The sequence below is a fragment of the Carassius carassius genome, chromosome 23 (assembly GCF_963082965.1).
Source record: "Carassius carassius chromosome 23, fCarCar2.1, whole genome shotgun sequence".
Classification (NCBI taxonomy): Eukaryota; Metazoa; Chordata; class Actinopteri; order Cypriniformes; family Cyprinidae; genus Carassius; species Carassius carassius.
The window spans coordinates 3,955,469-3,976,979 of NC_081777.1; the positions used below are offsets into that span (position 1 = coordinate 3,955,469).

Sequence of the window (21,511 nt, forward strand, 5' to 3'; positions counted from 1 at the left end):
TAAATTAATTTATTATTGTTTTAATTATGTTTTTCCTAGTGTCGATTAGTTATGGTGAAAAAACAACAATTTTTAAGCAATTTCACAGTAAAATGAAACCACATAAACTCCAGATGTTCGTATCTTTTGCATAAAGTTACACTTTTCTCAGCTGTGTCATGTTTCCATCACCAAAGGTCACTGTTTGCCATGCCACTGAAGTCACCAGCTCTCATTGAAAATTGAGTTCATTGGCAGGGGCGATTCTAGGATTTTTTCAACTGGGGGGCACAAGAGGGGCCACGATTAATACAGAGGGGCCAATCTTGTGTTGTTTGAACTGTATATCCAAATCATTTCAAGAGTTCAGTAACCTTTAAAATCAGTAATAAACAGTGATACCCTATTATATTTTAATAGTAGTTATTCACTGCTCTAAATCAAAACAATCAAATACAATTTGTATTAACTTTTCACTTTACAAAAGTAAAAAAAAAAAACTGTAATAAATAAAAGAATCCAATGTATGAACAGTGTACAACTCACAAATAATAATAATAATATAATTTATTTATAATAGCCTTATATATATATATATATATATATATATATATATATATATATATATATATATATATATATATATATATATATATATAATAGCCTTATTTATATAAATGCAGAATAACATTAATAATTCATAGAAATAAATACACAATTAATGAATTAATATAACTAATATAAATTTAATATAATAAATTGTTTTTGTTTATTATCCACATCCCATTCAATTTGCATAGCAGCAGTTGCAGTAAATTTGCATTGATGAATAAACAAAATCTACTTATGTCAAGGCTAATTAATCTTTAGCATATTGATTTAAAAATATCATATATCCATACTTTGTTAGACAGCTACTTGTTCAAAAAGGTAGCTTTAGTTTAACATGTAAAATATGTGGGTCCTATAGAAACAGTTTAGAATAGCTTAATTAGTCCAGTGTTATTTTAGTATTAGTTATTTATTTTGCTATTTAATCATGCATTAAATATTTATGTATGATATTTGCGGACATATGATGAACATATCATAAAGCCAGGTGCTAAATTATTTTTTTCATTTTGATTACACACAAGATGAAAAAAGATGTTCAGAGGGATTTCAACATATTTATATATTTTCGGCATAATTTCTTATTTTTATTAAAATGTTTCATTAATCAGGCCAGTAATGATTTATTAACAAATCCCTCTGGAGATATATTCAGAATACAGAATATAAGTGTATAACTGGAGAGTTTGGTGCACATAGCTGCTACATAGGCTAAGATGTTTGTACTGAAGAATGACAAAAAACTCATTTTGAGAAAACGGCATTTAAAGATTTGTAATGTAAAAGCTAATTCTTTTTTTAGAGGAAACAACTATTTACAGACACAATATCTTGTCAAATCCTTAGCAATCAACAATACAAACCAACTAAAACACATCAAAACCTATAACTCAGCATGTATGGCCTTCAACTAAACAGAAAAACAGTCAAAAACACTGTGGAAATGTCAGAGAACGTCACGTGATGCGTCTGAACGAATCACGTTGTCGGAAATTGGCATCAGCCAATGAGATTCACTTTTAGTGTTAAATGCCCCATTGTACTTTCACAATTGGTTGCTGATGAAAAGGAAATGACCATATTTGGATCCGAGAACATTGTACGGGAGAGAGAGCTAGAGAGAGAGCTTTCCAGGGTGCAGACAGCAATCGCGGAGTACCATGGTGATTTAGAACGCCAACTGAATTTATGAGAAATCTACAGACGCAAATAGACTAAAGGGGTAGTAAAATAAAGACCTATATGTGTATTTTGGTCTTTTTTTTCACCACAAGTCTGAAGGAAGACATGTTATTGAAGACAAACAGCCCCAAATCTCAAAAAGTGAAAAAAAGTCGCTAATCGACTGCATGATTCAATGACTTTATTAGAATTGCAATTATGCTTTTTTTAAACCATTGCTTTAAATTGCGTTATTGCCTATATCGGCGCGTTCGGCCGAAAAATAAGTAAATCGTATTGCAGTAAACCCCTTTTACATTCAGCATCAGGAGCATAGTAAATATAATGATTAGCATCTTGGTCTGCTATAGGAGATAACATCGTCATCGAACCTGGTCTGTCTAACACCGAAAGACGTTAACGTTAGTACCAAACACTTCTTGCACTGCAACAACTCGCTAATTCGAAAAACATAAGATATATAAAATAGATCAACTTACCGTGTGCTTTTTTTCATTGGAAAACAGCAGCTCGCTATTCTTGGTCCTCGTTGAGAAGCATCGCGACGCAATCATGAGTTATTTACTAAACTGAAAGATTATGATTTGAATTTGTGAGTAGAGGTCTTCACGGGTCCAAAAATTCGAACCCGAACCCGAAAGAGACCCGTAATGTACTACATCGAACCGACCCGGACCCGTCTATTATTTCAAAAGCTGGACCGGGACCCATGTAGATCCGAGAAACGCCTACCTGGACCCGACTCGGACCCCTCTATTATTTGAAAGCTGGACCCATACCCGCCGGGAAGACAAAGACCCGACTGGACCCGATTGTCACATATTCCACCTTAAATTGCTATTACAAGTCAATAAACCTGTTGCGAAAAATACAACATTTAAACATAATTTAAGGAGCCGTAGTTTCTCTTCCTTGTACCTGACTGTCTGTGATGCATTAATATCCTCCGACAAGAAAGTTATCCATGTTATTCCTCTCGTTATTTCAAGTCCAAGCTTAATCCACTCATTATTTCAGCTTCAAAAGTCCGCTTGATGTCACGGTAACGACTGCGCACATGTACATTCTGACTCGAGTTAACTCGCATAATAACTTCGACTGTTTGCCCTTTTGAACTATAATAACGATCTCTCGTGCAATGCCATGGTCGTTGACCTTATTTATTTGCTATCATCTCTGTGCTCTCTGCTCTGCATCGAGTCTGAATCTGACCACTAAAACTTTAAGATTAAACGGTTCATTTATATTATTAAAAAAATGGTAGAAAATGTAAAGGCGGGCGTACACAGTGCGATTTTTGCTGTCGTACAAGTTCGCATGCGATTTTTTTCAATCGTGTGGAAATCGCGTATGCTCGCGGCTCGTATCATTTGCGATGAATTACGAGCCGAGCAGAGTGGCTTACGAGCACTTCCCGACCTCCCGATCATTTTTAAGCATGTCTAAAAAGTTTGTGAGCTATCGGTTTGAATTCGTGACATGTGTGCGGTTGAACGAGCCGATTTGTTGATTTATTTGAAGTTGACCAATCACGAACTAGGAAAACCACAGAAGAAGAAAGGCGAAGACGGCAGCGCCACGGCAATTGTGGACTATTGACCAGGAGGATAAACTCGCTGATGTCTGACATGAACAGCAAGCGCTGTATGATGTTTCTAGCAACGTGTTCCAATGCCTTTTTAGTTCTCTCTCTCTCTCTCTCTCTCTCTCGCTCTCTCTCTCACACACGTATATGTAGTTTACAGGGACTCTCCATAGACATAACGGTATTCTATACTGTATATCCCCATACACTACCTCTATCCATCACGGAAAATGCATGTTTAAAATTTCTATTAAACACCGTATAGTATTTCTTAAAGCCATTTGGTTTACGAGGGCACAGGAATTGTCCTCACAAACCATGTTTACATTGTAATACCTATTTCAGATATTCATAAACCATATACAAGAACACACACACACAGGGTGACCAAACGTCCCGGTTTCCTATCGCTGAAAAATAACCTTTAAGTTACGTGTAGGAAACAGTCACGGCTCGTATCAATATTTTATATGCAGTTATGAGAGAGGGAGAGCAGTTATATTAAGCCCGTTCGACTTGAAGCGGCGCTGCACAGAATGATCGCCTGTATGATATCAAAGTACCGCGAGAGCGATTCGAATGCATTGGATATGTGTGCTCTCTTATCGCTCTCGCGGGACTTTAATGTCATACAGTGATCCTTCTGTGTGTGCAGCGGTGCTTCAAGTTGAACGCGTCTATCAACTTCGTGCGATTGCTTCTGGAATTCGCCTCAGATCTTGTTGCTGATTTGAAATATATTAAATATGAGTGTGTCAAGTCTGCAATCATTATTACCGTGCGTGCCCTTGCATTAACTCTGAGTCTGCGCACTCTGCTTCTAACGGATAGAGAGAGAGATCGCTTTTTTTCTTTCTTTTTTTGGCTCACACTTTTCTTTTCCTAATTTTACAAGTTGCAAGTTACAAGAAACACAAGCAGTGTGTGATGACGGCCGGGTGTTCTCCGAGTCCGATGACTCCGATCGCATGGGTATTACACACAATGTTAAACAGACCTGGGACCCGAAGTAATAGATTCGGACCCGACCCGGACCCGGCCTGATCATTTAAAATATAGACCCGAACCCGTACGGGTCCTGGGTCGACCGGGTCTCGGGTGCACTGTAAAGACCTCTATTTGTAAGTGACAGACAAGTAGAAGGGTGGGGGCACACTGGGGGGCCAATCAGTTTTCAGGAGGGGCCAGTGCCCCCATGGCCCCTCCCCTGGCTACACCACTGTTCATTGATGGTATTAACAGGATTAAAACTAGTGATGCGCGGGTCGGGGTTTTTTACAACCCGCGGGTCCCGCTTTTATGAAATTATTTGGCCCGCCCCAGCCCGCCCCAGCCCGCCCCGCAAATAAAGTAAAATTTCTTGACCCGCCCCGACCCGCCCCGCGCATTGGGGACATCATGGAAGTTACGTTGCTACTTAGACCTTCGTATCGTAACCTTACCAATATAGGCTATAGGTAATTGCACTATGATGGTTCGTTCGTGAACAAATCTTTTAGGTGAACGAATCGTTCTCGTTTACGTAATCCACTGACCATAGACAGTAAAAGACTAATTTCTCGTTCAATGAAGTTCCTCCCACAGCAGCGTGCGAGTGCGGCGCTATTAGCAGCGCATGCGCAGCTCGTGAACAGCTCTGTGAACTGTTTCATCCTGTCAAAAAGAGTTACTCAAGATGTGACGGAGCATGTGACTTGTTGAATGTAGTGAACGAATACGATCTTCTCGTAGGTGAAAGAGTTGAATGAACTGATACATCTCGTTCGTGAATGAAATGAATGAGGGTCAGTCGGCCAAGCATGTAAATCTCGATCAGCAATCAGCAGATACAAAGCGCAGTTATTAGTGCACATACGCTTGTTTTCATATTTGGAATACAGAACATAACTCCACGTTTAATCCCCGATAAAACCTCATGCTTTGTTAATCTGAACAATTTACTATTTATTTAATGCGATCATGCACACACTTTAATAAAGCCAAATCCGTTTTTGTCACAAGTAAATACGTTCGTTGACTTAAGACATAAACACATGAGACACTCTTTTTCGCCAACTGCTGGCGTATTTGTGTAATATGAAGAAATGGTCACTGAACGAATCAGTGAATGAATCATTTTGGTGAACAAACTGAAAATCAACGACTCTCTTAAAATAATCAAAATTTCCACCACTAAATTCCATGCAACATAAATGGATTTTTTAAAATCTTGTTTTTAGTGACCCGCCCCAACCCGCCCCGCAATAAAGTGCCAATTTCTTAACCCGCCCCAACCCGACCCGCGGGTTATGAGACGACCCGCGCATCACTAATTAAAACAGCATTTGGATTCACTTCTCAAAGCTGTGATTGACAGCCTGAAAAAACTGAATTCGCTTTTGACAGGTCATCATGAGCAAAACGCACATGGGGGTGTGTATTTCACACATGTACTCTATGTTTAATCATGTTTCACTTCATACACCATTACTGTCCTCCGGCTATAAAACGTTTCCAGCTTTTTTGTTGATAAATAATAATGACCCTTCACGTAGCCATCGACACGATTTCCATATAGACTGAAGCTTTAGTGTAGCTCAGGCCCACGACACATGCAGACCCATCAGGCAGCTGCGCTCATGTCCTCAAGGGATAATTTGAGTTTTTTTTAACATCTGTTTTCATTCAGCTGCAAAGCAATCACAAGAGTGGTGCATTTGATGGCTGTCAAATGGCATTTATGAGTTTGTGTCATAACCCATTGCATTAGATGCATTCAATCTGACACTAGCTGCACAAATAAATGTCTGCTGTCTTGAAAATGCTACAAATAGTAATGGTTTTAAAGTAAAGCTAAAATTGTGAAATCTTTCCTTCATATTTAGCTCATTGAGTATATCATATTACAAATATGTATGTGCACCAAACAAATGTGTGCAGAGATCCTTTTGTTTAACTCAAGACATCAATACCAAGGCAAATTGCACACACAATGTGTGTGTTTAAAAATGCATTTTTGCATTTAAAAACATGCAACAAAAAAAATGTGTGAGGTCTCAAAATTGTGTTTTTAAAGCCTGCAATGTGAGTGCAATGGTTAAAGGCATCCATCTAGCACATGGTGACATTGGCAAAGCAGTGCAAAAGCAAAGAAAAAATGCAATTCTGTATATTCACCTAAAGGACAAAATGCATACTCACCGAACTCAAGCTGACCCTTTATACACTGCTTCACTGGAGAAATTCACTTCCGCCTCTCTGAATATTCCTGGGATTCATCAATATAACTCATGAGATGCTTCATTTGTTTTAGACATAATCCTGCTGCAAGCAGTTTCATAATGATGCTGAAAAATGGCAAAAAATATACTGTAGATGATGCCTATATGCTACAGATTGTGTCCCAAACATATGTGAAGTGGTATCTTTTCCATGCTAATCATAGTTTTTGTTTTGTGGTTTCTATTTTTGTGACAGCTCAATGCTTATCTCTGGTGCTTGTTTGTTTTGTACAATATTAAAATATAATAATTTGAGTTTAAATTTATTTTTGCATGACATAAATAGCCATAATATACTCTTGAAAATAAAATAAACTGTGAAGATATTCATAAACATTTTAGGCGAATATACTACAGTAGGCTGACATCCCAAGACAGCTCCTCAGAACGAAGCAGTTAAGCCTTCTGATGCCCAAGTGTTTGCTTTCCTGGATGGCTATCTAACCTTCATGACCTCGAGGAAAGCCCAGCAGAAACTGTCCTTTCCCAGGGGTGGCTTGAGTACACAATCGGATTAGTGAGAGAAAAGACATGGAATAATAATACATTCACACAAGTCATAAGTCACAGTAGTGGACTAGTAACTGTTTTCGATTTAATTTTCTTGTTCTGACATTTTTTGCTTGCTCACAGCATGCTTTGTTTCAGCTGTTAGACAGTTTGCACGGTATGTAGCGCTCTTTGAAATGTTACAACCGTGCACGTTCAGACAGACGTCATGTGACATACGTCACATCTCAAGCTGTTTTTCAGCATTCTGCCACAAGTTTTGTGTTTTAAATCAGTTTAAAGGAGTCCAGACATTAAAAAAACATGTCTCGTCTTTGCTCTCTTCCATTCTGTTACACTCAAAAGATTTTTGAAAATCTGAAAATCAGGTATCATTCACTGACTTAATGATTTTGTAAGTATAGGTAGTTTTGACCATTGCTAATGTGTTTTTTACAGTCCATTACAGAAGGCACTAGATGTACTTTTGAAATCTTTTATTATAGATAATAAATAATAACTCAATAATAATGGCCTCAGTTCATAATTTACTGTCATGACATTTTATTTTGTCAGCGAAACACAAGACGAAATATAAGGGGGAAAGTTTTCAAGAAGGTGTATGATGATTTATACTGCAAGCTCCTAAATGACATAAAACACTAAAAGTATCTACTTATACTTTTAGATGTATTTTATGTAGTAAAACTGCATTCCAAGTCTTACATTTTGTTGTTGTTGTTTTAATTTGCTTTGACTAAAAAAAAATCAGTGTAGTCAATCAGTCAATCACATTTAACGGTGATTTAATTTAATGAACAGATCGTTCAATGGTCCTTTGTAATGCTTATTGCTCTTTGTGAGGTTGACAGTATTAATCACTGTCCATTTAAATGGAAAAGAGCAGGCAAAAATCTCACAATTGAGAAAAAAAAAATTGAATGGCATGAGTTTGGAACAGCATGAGAGTAAGTAAAAGATGACAGAATCTATATTTCAGATTAAACTCTCCCTTTCACGTGCAATTCAGTTGTGATCCCGCAATTAACCCTGACCATGGACCAACCACTGCTGCCATAAAAATGGAGAGCACGTACATTCTGCGAGTTCATTTATAATATAAACAAAGGGGGGAATTTGTCTGCGTTCAGGGAGAATATGGAGATCAGATAGAAATGCTCTGGAGCAGAAGGACACCACTGCACACTGAATGATCTGCATAATGTTATTCTTCTGTCACCTCAGAGGATTGGCTGTGCTGTTTCATCCTTACTTAATGTATCCCCAGTAGTCAATTAATCTTGACAAATTTAATTAAACAATCCACGTTATTTTCCTTCCTTTCACTCTCTTTTCACTGTCTTTATCTACAAATGTCATTTGCTTTATTTTATTCATACATCCAGACTTGTTGCTAACCCATTCTAGCCCTTCTTCAGACTTAATGTTTTTCAGTAAGAAGCAAAGACATCAGTTATAGAGTGCAACAGTTCGGTTTTAGAAGTAAAAGCATTCTTTTGTCTGCAGGGAATTAGATTTTTAACGACAGACCCACTCTGAGTTCTGAGGTTGGTAATCAGTAAATGCTTTTGTTGAAGCCATCCATTTATACTGTTTCAACTTTTAAAATAACTGAATAAAGGGGTAGTTCACCCAGAAAGTATCAATAATAATCATCCTTTCTCACATTTTGCCCACACGTCATTCCTGTATTGGGGTTCTTTCTTCTCCTGAACACAAAGGAAGACATTTTAATGAATTCTGGTAACCAAACAATTGACAGTGGCCATTGACTTCCACAGTATGGAAGAAAAGAAAAGTTGCATGGAAGTCAATGGCTACTATTAACTGTTTGATTACCAACAATCACCAAATATATTTTTTGTGTGTTTAGCAGACAAAATCAGGTTTGGAACGACGTGAGGGTGAGTAAATTAGGATAATTTTCCTTTTGTGGTGAATTATTGCTTTAAATGCTGAATTTGTGGTGGAAAAACTGCATTACCTATGATTCTGCACCAATCAAAGTGTCGTTGCAAGCTAAAAATACTTAAATTTGTGTATATTATGCATAGTTTGCAATATACTTAACATATATTGTTCCTGTATATATAAAAATCTATTTCAAAAGAATTCTTCATCCTTTGATTGTCTTTTGCTTTATGGGATTGTAGTTCTTTCCCGCATAGCTGGTTGGTTTGGTATATGGCTTATAATGCTTTAATGAAGACTATCAATCCAGCTGAAAAAGTGGAGAGCGACTAATGCTCTCTGTTGAATTGATGGTGGATCCAATAGTTGTCTTCTCTCTTTTTCCACAGTAATTTCCAATCGTCTGCCATGTTTGAGGGGTCTGAGTCCGCGGACACACAGGAAGTCAAATCTGAGAGCACCCTTGGGTCCTCTGTCTCCGCCTGCAGGAAGGTGTGTGTGTGTGTGTGTGTTGCAAGTACCCAAATCATGCAAGTACATGAGCGCAAACACTTCCAGCTACACCAAAGTTGCAAATCTAGTTAGTGTGCAGTAGGTTTCGGTAGGTTTCACCATATGAGCTCTTGTGGTTGAGCACAGTGTGATTAACATGAAGCCTTACTGATTGGCTGACTCTCCCACCTGTCCAGGGAACATAGACTGTGGCTTTTTGCCATCAGCACTTTTTACTCTGTAGGCAGCTGCACTAAAAGTCAGGTTCCATTAGCTGATGCTCTGCCAGCGTGAGCGAGAGGAAGGACAGAGAGAAAGCAGCAGTGTGACAGAACAAGCAGCATGATTAATCCAGTATCTCCCTTCTCTTCCAGCTCTTTTAACTTTTGTCTCATTCAGCCAAGCACTTTATTATTATTAGTGGATTGGTCTTAAAGAAAAGCAGACCCTGTGGGAGCAGATGCTGGATCAGGGGAAGAGGAAGTTACAATAGTGTGACACTGTGCTAATCAGTTTTGTAGCTCTCATTGGAGCTGTTGTAAGATTAAAGTGGATGGGTCATAATTTATGGGAATAGCGCAGGGTTCCACATCACTGTTGCAGACCTGAATTTTGTTTATTATATATATATATATATATATATATATGTATATATATTTGATCACTGTGCCTTAACTATCTAGGTCAACGCTATTTTTACTGATACCGATAGCGCTTATTTTTATTTTTAAGTGTCCAGTAGTTATGTAGAATTCATTTGAATTCATTTGTTTTATTTCTGCTTTTGGACATAAATAAATAAATCGTATAAATAAATTATTTTAATAACAACAACAACAATAATATAATGTTGTTATTAATAATAATAATTATTATTATTATTATTATAATTAGTAGTAGTATTAGTATTAGTATTAGTATTATTATGTAACCATAATATTTTAATAATTACGTTTATTAACATTTCATAATATAATAACAACTACAATATTAATAATAAATATTTGTATAATTACATTATTTTCTATAATTCCTTTATAATATTTAATCATTATGCATTTAATAATTGCTAGAGTAAATATTGCTGGAATGAAATAATGTTGTTTTGTCACAGTTTTTCTTCAGCTTTGTTTTGTGCAATGCCTAATCTAAAGCTGCTACTTTAAAAAGTGCTCTTCTTGCTTCAATCAATGTTGAATCTTACTGGCAAACCCAATATGGAAAAAGAAATTCGATTTATTTCCACACGTCTCTATATTGAAATAAAACAGGATGTGTAATGATGAGGAAGGATAACTGTGAGAGGTCATTTTATTTGGCAAGCAGATGCAATTAACTTCATTATTAAATGAAACAACCAAATATCATAAGTACATATTCATCTTGCTCGTGTGCTAATGATTACCCATCTGCCAAAGGTTACCGATTCATATAATATCATATTAGCTCTTTCAGTAGTTTAACCACAGTGGACCGTGACGCAACTGTCCCAGCATCCCTGTCATATGGTGGACTGTGCCAGGAAACAGACGGCACAGATGGCACACACAGCAAGGGCAGAGAAAATACACACGTGCTCAAACATAAAAACACACACAAACACCCACAAACTAATTAAATGAACAAGTGCACGCACACACACAAACACATGATGTGTTTACTGCTTAAATACACACTGAGATAATCAATGCTTACATAGCCACACTGATAATGAATCAAACTGAAGGTTACGCACTAACAGAGAGAGTCTGTGTTTGTTTCAAGGATGTCTCACGTACCAGTTGTGCTTGTGGTGCTAATTCAATTAGAGAAACATTTTCAGTTTGCATCTGTTTGTGCTTGAGTTGAGCACATTACCTACGCTTATAAGCTCATGTTATGAAACATTAGCATGGTTCACTGACAGGCCACACACTCAACTTTTCATTAATAATCTATAATAGTCCATTACTGACATGGTTACTTGGCTGTGAAGTTGGTATGTTACAGACCAGTGACAGCGTGATTGCAAGAAGTATGTATGAAATATTCATATGTAAATGATGATAATAAATTACCAATCACCTCAGACATGGCAAGGTCAAAGCTCGCTTGTCCTGATAAGTTAGTATGCTGAATATTTGATTGAGGAAATATCATTGAAGAGTGAGAGACTAAAAAAAAATCTATTCAATTTGTGATCATATACTGCAGCAGTTCAATTAAATCTAGTTTAGTTTTGGGGTCATTTGGACAGTGTGGCCTCATAGTAATCCTATAGTATTATCATTTATCTTGGGCGATCTGATCCGTAATAAGTGCTAAATATAGACGTAAATGAATTTCAGAAAGTGAAAGCACATTCAGAGGTGATGCACGTGACCACTTCACATTTGCAGTGTAAACGCTAATGTGTCCTGAAGACTCCCAGAGTCCCAACGGCGGCACATTAGCATTGTGCCAAAGGGTTTAAATGGAGGACAGGGAGTGCTGTTTGAAATTAAACGGTTTATGTTTAAAAATGTATTGAAATGCACAGATATTGAAATATGCAGATACACAAAAGAACATTGCTTTCAGGAAGCCTGAAAAGTGTAGAGGATTATGAAAAATTTAAGAACGTTCAAATGTGCATGTTATATATTGTCTGTATTCTATTTTATTAATAAACGTGAAATTATTTTATTATTTAAGTACAATATTTCTGTAAAATATGTGATAATATTTGAACCTGTGTTGGTAAAAACATTTTTGATTTTGCTTGCTTTTGTAATAAATGTGTTATTAATGGCAAGTACCGTATGTCATGTGGATGCGATCTGCTTTTAAGTGTAATTATCTTCTCTTTTTTTTTTTCTTTTTTTTTGGGAAGAAGAATTAACATTACTTTGAGAAATTATATTTACACTGTTATATATATATATACAGTATTGTATCAATTAAAATAAACGTCTGGTATCACCAGTCCCTTAACCCAACTGACAAATGGATTTAAAAATGTAAAAACTAAAAATCTAACATGTATTATTACTAACATTTTAAACATGAATTAATAGTATTAAATATGCTGTCTACACATGTGAAAATTCGAAAAGTGATTTAATAAACACATTAAATAAACAGTTTTATATAAAAATAATTTGATTAATAAATCAAAAATAAAACAATTACATTTTTATATATATTTTTAATTGATTCCAGATATTTAAGACTTAATTTTACATTTAAATGGCACTTATACTATAGTTATTAGTTTTAAAATGTACAGTTCAACCAAATTCAATTAAAAAAATGTGTCTGAATGTATGTAAAAAAAACATTATTTACACTGGCATGAAATCTGACACCTTTCTTGATAAAATCGCACATGGGAACTTCACACATTTAATGCGCAATATTAAAATATTGCCTACAGTGCCTAGCAGGTGTCTTGGCTGACCACATATGAGCGGTTCACCCGATACGGACGTAAACAGGGTCTGTGAGTTCAAACATGTGTTTTTTATGCTTTGCCTCAGTCTAAAGAAGTGTGTGTTTGTGTCAGGTTTTGTGCAGTAACAGTGTTCTGGATTCGTCCGAGTACTGGCTGAAGAACGATAAGGTGCTCTGCAGAACTGGGTTCCTGGAGGACCAGCATGACGGAGGCTGCCCTACAGTGAGTCTCTCTCATGTATCACACTCTCAGAAGTGCTGAAGTCATCTACACACATATGTCCATACGTTTGATTAACGGTGTGTGTGTGTGTGTGTGTGTGTGACTGCGTGGAAGTGCAGTGGCATTTATATTGTGTTCAGCCTCCCGCTGATAAATGTGCTCTTGATTGGGGTGATTGTGTGGTATGATGTTGGCTGTGGCTGAATAATATATACAGTTATTCTCTGAACCGAGAGAATACATTTAGCTGCACTAACTGTGGGATAATTAGAGCCTAATGACAGATTTTATACCTCACTTTACTTTAATGACAAGTTTCTTGTCTCATGTAAATGACGGCTCTGCACCCATCTCACTGTGCACAATATCATGCCATGATCTCGCTAGCATTACTGCTTCTTGGAGATGAAACGCTACCTGTCTGATTATTTGCCTAATGCTAATTTTATGGAAAGTTAGCGCTAGGATTTTTCAGTGTTGCAAGTCTTTCCTTCATTTTTTTTGTTAGGTCTGGAGCATTTTACTAGAATTCAACTAATTGAATTAATGAATTTAGTTTGGGAAATGCAGCAGACTTCAGATACTCAATTCTGATTGACTAGAATGTGTGATATTTCAGCATGCATTTATTTTGGCCTCCTCACTGACAGCCGTAAAAAAAAAAAAAAAAAATTGACCTACATAAAAAAAACTTCTTTAATCAACTAGTTATAGAGGCTTCTTCATGAAGCATTGAAACCTTTGTGAATCATTTGTTTCTTATTAAATGTCAATGGTTGGGCGTTCTGTGAACCCATGAACCAGTGTCTATATGTTTTTACCTCATCTCAGACCAGTTTTCTAAAATTGTGAACATTTTCAGACTTTTTTCTCGCAATTCAGACTTTTTTCTAGTTTATATTTAACAGTTTTAACTTTTCTTCTTCATCTTCTTGTGAGTTTCTGTCTCAAAATTATGTTTGTATCTCCCAGTTCTGCGTTTTTATCTTGAAGTTTATCTCGCAATTCTGACTTTATTTCTCAGATATTATGCATGTATTTATACTTTTCTCCTCAAAATGATTTTTATATCATTTAGTTCTGCGTTTATATCTCGATATTCCTAAATATCTCGCAATTCTGAATTTTTTTTTCAGAAATTCCCAGAATTTAGTTTTTATTTAATTTTTTCTTGTTTAACTGTAAAAAAAAGTTACAATCTTGCAATCCATCTTGCATTATTTCAAGCTGAAATGTATGCTAGGAACTTGCAAAACAAAAGTGTTTAACAAAATTGTTTGTTCAGATGAATTTTGGACAGGTTTTAAACAAAAACATTTGTAAGAAGAACTTTTTTCTTACATGTTGGATTTGCAGTGAAGCAAGCAAAAATCTACTTAGCATTGTAACATTGTAACATTACATTAACATTGTTGTAAAAACCGGTACTGTTTTAATTGCTCAAAGTGGGGCTGATGACCACTGGTTCTGTAGCCAGGAAACTTTAATTTGTGATGGCAGAAAAGCGCATGACATATTCTGAATTGGGGTGGTCAGATCGTGTCTCTTCCGCCGGCAGGCTCAGGTGCAGTCAGAATAGGTTTCATCGGGGCTGTGCTTTTACTGCTCTGATGTCACACATGATGTTCCTTTAACACAAAAGCTTCACACCGGGAATCAAACCCACACACACCAGCTGGCGCTGAGATACTAATGCCAGCGCTAAGTGCAAACGCTACACTCAACTAGAGACAGAGAACGTGAGAAAGACACACTCTAAAGAAATCCAGCTGACACATTACCACAACTGAAAAAATGCATGATTGAAATTAAATCTTTTAAGTTGAACAGATTATTTTGATGAGTTCTGTTGATATAATTGTGATCAACTTAAACGTTAAAATTAAGTGTAGTAATTTTATGTGGTTTTGGTAGCGCTGTCAATCGATAAGAATAAAAAAAACGTCAGTAATTAATCTCACTTTTTATTTTTTTTTTATTTTTTATAATTGTGATTAATCATGATTAATCTGACCTAAGATTAAAGTTTTTAAAGCTTAAGTCCGTAACTTTTGGCACCCCAACAGTTAATAAACAGAACTGTATGCGCCTTGCAGAATAACATTGTAGCCGGGTATAATAGTCCGATAAAATAGTCTGAATATAAAAATGTATAACAGTTGTTCCATAGGGACTGAGGATAAGTCAAATGCAGAGTTTGATAAAAATGGATTCATGATGTACTTGCTTATTATATACAGTTTGTACATTTCGTACAAAAAATTAAAGTTACGGACCGCAGCTTGAAATAATTTCACATTCAATCTTCAAATTAATGTAGAAACAACATAAAGAAAGTCAGAGGTGGGTAGTAACGAGTTACATTTACTTCGTTACATTTACTTGAGTAATTTTTTGGGGTAACTAATACTTTTCGGAGTATATTTAAAGATGGGTACTTTATACTCTTACTTGAGTAAAGTTTTTGGGAAAAATCTGTACTTTTACTTCGTTACTGTGGGCGACGCTCGTTACTTTATCTTAATGTAATAAATGTTATAAATGCTTCAGTTTATTCCAAACGCGCCGTCTACTTTTCTCTGGGCAATGAGCGATGCCCATTCGCGAATGATTCATTCTTTTGAGTCAATTCTGTTCAAAGGCTTGATCAAACCAATTGGCAAACGAGTGAATTGGTTCATGAATCAGTTTGAATGAGTCGTTCAGTTCCCTGCCGCACGCGCTGAGCGTCTGAAGTGGTTCACTCAGAGTTGTAACGTTTAAGATCATCAGCAGCGTTGAAAACGTAGCTATGCAACTGCACTGAATTGAAAGCAAATCTGCAAATCACACAAGATTCTTTTGAGCTTATTAAAGCAATGGCCAATCAGAGGTGTTCAGATGAGTCATCGCTAAAATCCCGGTGCTTCCTTCACTCGCTCACTGACTGAATACCTCTTTCTGGCGAATTCTCTCGTCAGAAACAACAAAGTGCAGATGTGTGTACGAATCTATAATTAAGATATTGATTTCACCGTGTTAACAGTTTCAGTGATTTTAATGGGAGTTTCTGAGAGTGATTGAAATCTAGACTGTCAGTGAAAATGATCTTTAATAATGTAAATGTTATTTGCTCTCTTTCTGAACAATGAAAGATTATTGGCAATTTTTATATCACATTAACTTTCAATGTTAAATTCACATTTAATAAAAAGTCAGTCGTATTAAAAATATGTTATGGCATGACACCTATATCTGTTACTTAAGTAAACAGATAGGGTTTTATAATAAATTACATAATTAGGCTACTTTGACCATCGCATATTATCATTATTAACATTCTATGAAATGTGAGAATCGAGATATTTCATTATATAATTCATGCGTCTGGGAATGTTTCTAATAAAAATAAAAAATAAAAAATAAATAATGCTTAATAATAATTTGCCGATATGCTGTTGTGGCTGCTGTGTATCACATGATGACCCCCATATGCCTAGACACAATTAATTATGATATTTCCACAATATTTACGCTTGCAGAAATATACTTCTGCGTGCAGACAGAAGAAGATCCGTCAATGTGCATTTGGTTCGTTATGTTCAGTTGTTCGGTAACTTAGCCGTCATGTGAGGAGTTTTATCTCTTCTCTGTGTCAGCGGTTATTTATACATATATAACACATACTTTAAAATATAATTTATTTTGTGATGCAAATCCGAATTTTCATCAGCTGTTACTCCAGTTTTCAGAGTTATGATCCTTCAAAATATAATTCTAATATATTGATTTATTACCAGTGCTGGAAACAGTTTTGGCACTTAATATTTTTTTGGAACCTGTGACATTTTGTTTAGGATTATTTGATGTATAGAAAGATAAAAAGAACATCATTGATAGTAAATCAACATATTGGAATTATGTGGCATTGAAGACTGGAGTAAAGGCTGATTAAATATATATATTTATACACGCACACATACATTACATACATTTTATCTATATATCTAAATAAAAATAGGCTCAGTATATATGACCAAATGTAACTAGTAACTAACTACTTGAGTAGATTTTTTATCCAATACTCTTTTACTCTTACTCAAGTAACTATTCAGACTAGTACTTTTACTTTTACTTGAGTAAATATTTCTAGAAGTAATTTTACTTTTACTTGAGTACAGTTTTTGGGTACTCTACCCACCTCTGAAGAAAGTATATATTTTTAGATTTGTTTAATGGCATCTTTTTTGACCGAAGGCAAGTATCACTGATAAAAATACTACTGGTGTCTCTAGGATAATTTCCCCTTAATGTTTAACCATGACCATGTGTCGACTATACTAACATTACTGTATAATTGAAAGCTATCAATTTTAACATTCATTAGACTTTAAATAAAAACAACCACTAATTTAAGTGCCCTTAAAACTGTCTTCATATAAACCCATTAAAATGAATGCCATATTTACCTGTGCTTTCAGCAAATAGGAATATACAGAAATTTAATAAAGTTATCAAACACTAAATTCTGAATTAAATATAGATGAATCTTTAAAGTACAAAAGTTATTGATTTCCTATTGTTCTTTTGTTTTTTGATGAACAGACATCACAGCAGCTGGGATATTAGGTTATTTGGCTGCTGTTACTTTAAGAGATGCAGCTGATGAATGTGATGCAGATCTGACACGCATGCTCGTAGATTCATTTGTGCTTTAATATGAAATGATACAGGTTTTACGGTGTGTCGAAGGAAGGAAGATGAAGATAGAAGGTTCAGTTCCGATTTAACAATAAGCACAGGCAGAATGGCAAAGGAACACACAACTTAACATAAAGTAGAACAGACAAAGGCTAAGAGAGAACTGAGGGTTTAAGTAGAGGAGCAAACAAAGGAACTGACAAGTTTATTTATCAGATACAGGTGAACATAATGATAATCAGGAAACTAAGGAAGACTAAGTCACAGGGGAACAGAAAAACTGAAAACAGAATGAAAACTAGGACAAAAACCAAACATAATCCTGACTACAGGCTATAGCGCGCTGCCGTATTTGTGCATGCAATTGAAGAGCATGTGCTATGAGCCCAGTATAGTGGCTGACAGGACAGGAAAATTCATTTTTACTGACATATAAACTGACATCTCACCTGACCTCAGCATTAGTAATAATAAGAAATGCTTTTTGAGCAGCAAATCAGCATATTAGAATGAATTATAATATATTATAATATATTATACTGACTTAAATATATTCACATTTTTTATTGTAAAAGGTAAAAGGGTAAAAGGTAACAATTTAAAGGCATCATATGACGTTGTTAAAAAGAACATTATTTTGTGAATTTGATGTAATGCAATGTGTTTATGCATTTTACGGTAAAAAAAAACAACAACAACATTATTTTCCGCATAATGTACATTATTGTTTCTCTTCTATGCCCCACCTTCTAAAATGCATCGATATTTACTAAGTTCATCAGTCTGAAAAGTGAGGTGTTCTCTGATTGGCCAGCTACCCAGTCCGTTGTGATTGGCCGAATACCTCAAGCATGTGATGGAAATGTTATACCCCTCACCATACTGTGACGCCTGTCCCGGAGCGATGAGACAAAACCAATAAAACCCATTACAAATGAGGCATTTGTTGCATCTAGTGGGGACATAATTAGTGATTATAATGACATACTGTATACTGTTTTTTTATGTGTTGTGTTACATATCATGGAGAAACGACAAACAACAAGCGTTCCTCTACACTGCTCAAAACTCTCATTTGAATCGTCAGTGGCAAATTCTTGAAATATGAAAGCGTAGCTACAGACTGTGTGTCAGAAGCAGCAGACTGACCCACTTTATAGAAACAGCCACCAGCATTTTAGGCTACTCTCACAGGAAACAGTCCTCATCCTCCGTAAAATGCATTGCACACATATTTGGGTTGAACTGTTCTGGAACAGTGTTGTAAATACAACCTATCCACTGATTTCTAATCGTGTCCTCTTTTAGAAGACCAAACAAAGTATTTTCGCTTTCACAACGAAACACACAGCGTCTCCACAACGTCTCTGATTGTTTTCTTTTTGGTAAAAAAAAAAAAAAAACAACTCTAAAGACATTAGGTTTTGTGTAATCTAATATTTTTCAATTAACTTGTGTTTTGATCCCAGCTGGACATGGAGGAATCGTGCATCCACAAAACCAGCATGTGAGAAATTATGTTGCCATTCATTCTAATTTAGATTATTTGTTGTCATTTAGCAGGCAGTTTCTTGTAAAGGAAGAGGCTATAATGCTAATTGCACAGCCAGTTCCTCAGGAGCAGCCTGTTGTTTGGTGTGTTTCTGAAGAGAAGGACTAAGTTAAATGAGTTAAGAAGCCTCCAGTTTCTGGGTCACTCATTCCTGGGATTAAACATCCATTTCATTAGTAAATCAGAAAATAATCCCCTTGGATAAAACCCTCCCAGTAATGTTTTTCTCTGATTAAATTCAGTTTGATTATGATGTGTATGTTGTAAGTGATGATGTGGGTTTGGTCGAGAGGTAGGGGTCAGCGGATGGGGTTAGTTAGGAGGCCATGTCAGATTACCATGGAAACAGAATGACATAATTGATAGCTTCAGTCTGTAATTAAACAAGTTGATTTTGTGAGTGTTCAAATGTGGACATTGGGCTAGTTGCATATCTGCTATTTTATTATTTTACACAGTTAACTAATAAATGACTAATTTTAATATCTGTTTTATCTGATAATTAATGCAAAAAGAATAACAATATACATACGCTGCTCATAGACAGATAATGATTTATGCTGCAGATCTTTCACCTAACAAATAAACATTGATAAAAACACACATGAATGCAAACAGCAATCTTTTAATTAATGCAAACCTACCATAATTACATTACGTTTAATTGTATAGTTACAGTTATAAATTATGTTATCAAATAAAGTTAATGAAACATGCTTTATCAGAAATCTCTGTGCGTCTCGTTTGACAGTCAGAATCCTTGATCTTACATAACAAAATCATCTCTTCGAAAATGTAAAGTATTGCATATTTGAGTGGTTTGTGTTTGAAAGAAGAAATCCCTGTGGACTGATTAACCTGATGCTGACGCTGATCCGCATAATCAACAGAAGAATAAAGCAATCTCCGCATTGTATCTTGATGAATTTCCACACAGAGGTACGCAAAAATGTAGGGAGGATGTTTCCTCATGTTTTTAATATACCACTGTCCGCTGTTAAATTTGAAAATCATTAATTGTATACATCCAACCAAGTTTGTATGTAAGTTAACTTTTACAGTAAATGCAAGCATCGCAAGACCGGAAGTAAGTATGCATACACTCGCATCGCTGAAGCTCATTGGCGCCATCTTGTGCACCGAGCCCATAGCTAAGAAAATAAAGAATGTGTGAAAGTTCTCAGTCTTTTATAAGGCTTCTCACATCTTCCCTTTCACTTGTTTAATCTCTTGTTCCTTTATCTCATTGTAACGCAGTTCGTAAGTTGGGAAGGAGGAGGCAGGAACCGGCGCACATATAAATAAAACTTTAATGATCAAATAAACACAAAACAATGTGACAGCCCCTCGCGGATGAGTGCCGCACACAAACAAAAACCAAAACCTAAATTAAAACCCAGGCCTTGTCCTATCTTGTCCTCCATTGTTGTAACTCCTCTTTTTATCCTTCCGGAGCTCCTCCGTGGGACTCGAGACCAGTGAGTGGCACAGGTGTCGCGCATTTCCAATTACTCCGTTCCCACGGCTCTCGGCCCCACCCCATTGCCCCTCGTAGGCCGGGGGTACCCACGAGACTTCGCTTTACTCCCCCCTCCCCCATCTGGGGGAACCGATCAGAGTGGCCACGGGTACCTGGGGGTAAGGACAGACAGACGAAGTGGGAGAAAATGAGACGGAAGGATGAGGAGCGACATAGATGAGAGAGGGGATAGAGGAAAGAAGAGAGAAAACAAAAAAATCTTGTTCCGGTTACCAGACACACTGCCGCTCGGCCTTCCACCAGCTGGGTGAAATCTTCTGCGGTGCCTGGCAGTGGCACTGGATGGCCCTCGGTGGACGGCATGACATTCCTCCACCGCCTGGTGGATGGCGACGGCTCCTCCGGTTTTAGGCAGCCAGCAGGAGTCCCCCATTCCCTGCTCCTCCCCATTATGCCTCTTCTCTTCATGTCTGTTCTTCTCATTCTTGTCTCGTCACCTTGTCTTGTCTTTTGTCTGTTCATCTGTTCTCATCTCTTCTCTTCTTGTCATTTCTCATCTCATATCTTCTTAACTCCATGTCTCGTTCTTCTCATCTATGGTCTTGTCTATCTCTACTTGTCATCTCCTTGACTT

General features: G+C 36.3%; 1 protein-coding gene across 3 annotated transcripts in view; it reads left to right on the plus strand.

The window, feature by feature from the left end:
- Positions 1-21,511, plus strand: part of LOC132101219 (A-kinase anchor protein SPHKAP) — a 135,672-nt gene that overhangs the window by 77,122 nt on the left and 37,039 nt on the right. For all 3 annotated transcript variants that reach the window (XM_059505979.1, XM_059505981.1, XM_059505980.1), the window contains 2 exons: positions 9,429-9,531; positions 13,055-13,165. In XM_059505979.1, coding sequence (XP_059361962.1) covers positions 9,429-9,531; positions 13,055-13,165 — 214 coding nt within the window. The remainder of the gene's footprint in view (positions 1-9,428; positions 9,532-13,054; positions 13,166-21,511) is intronic.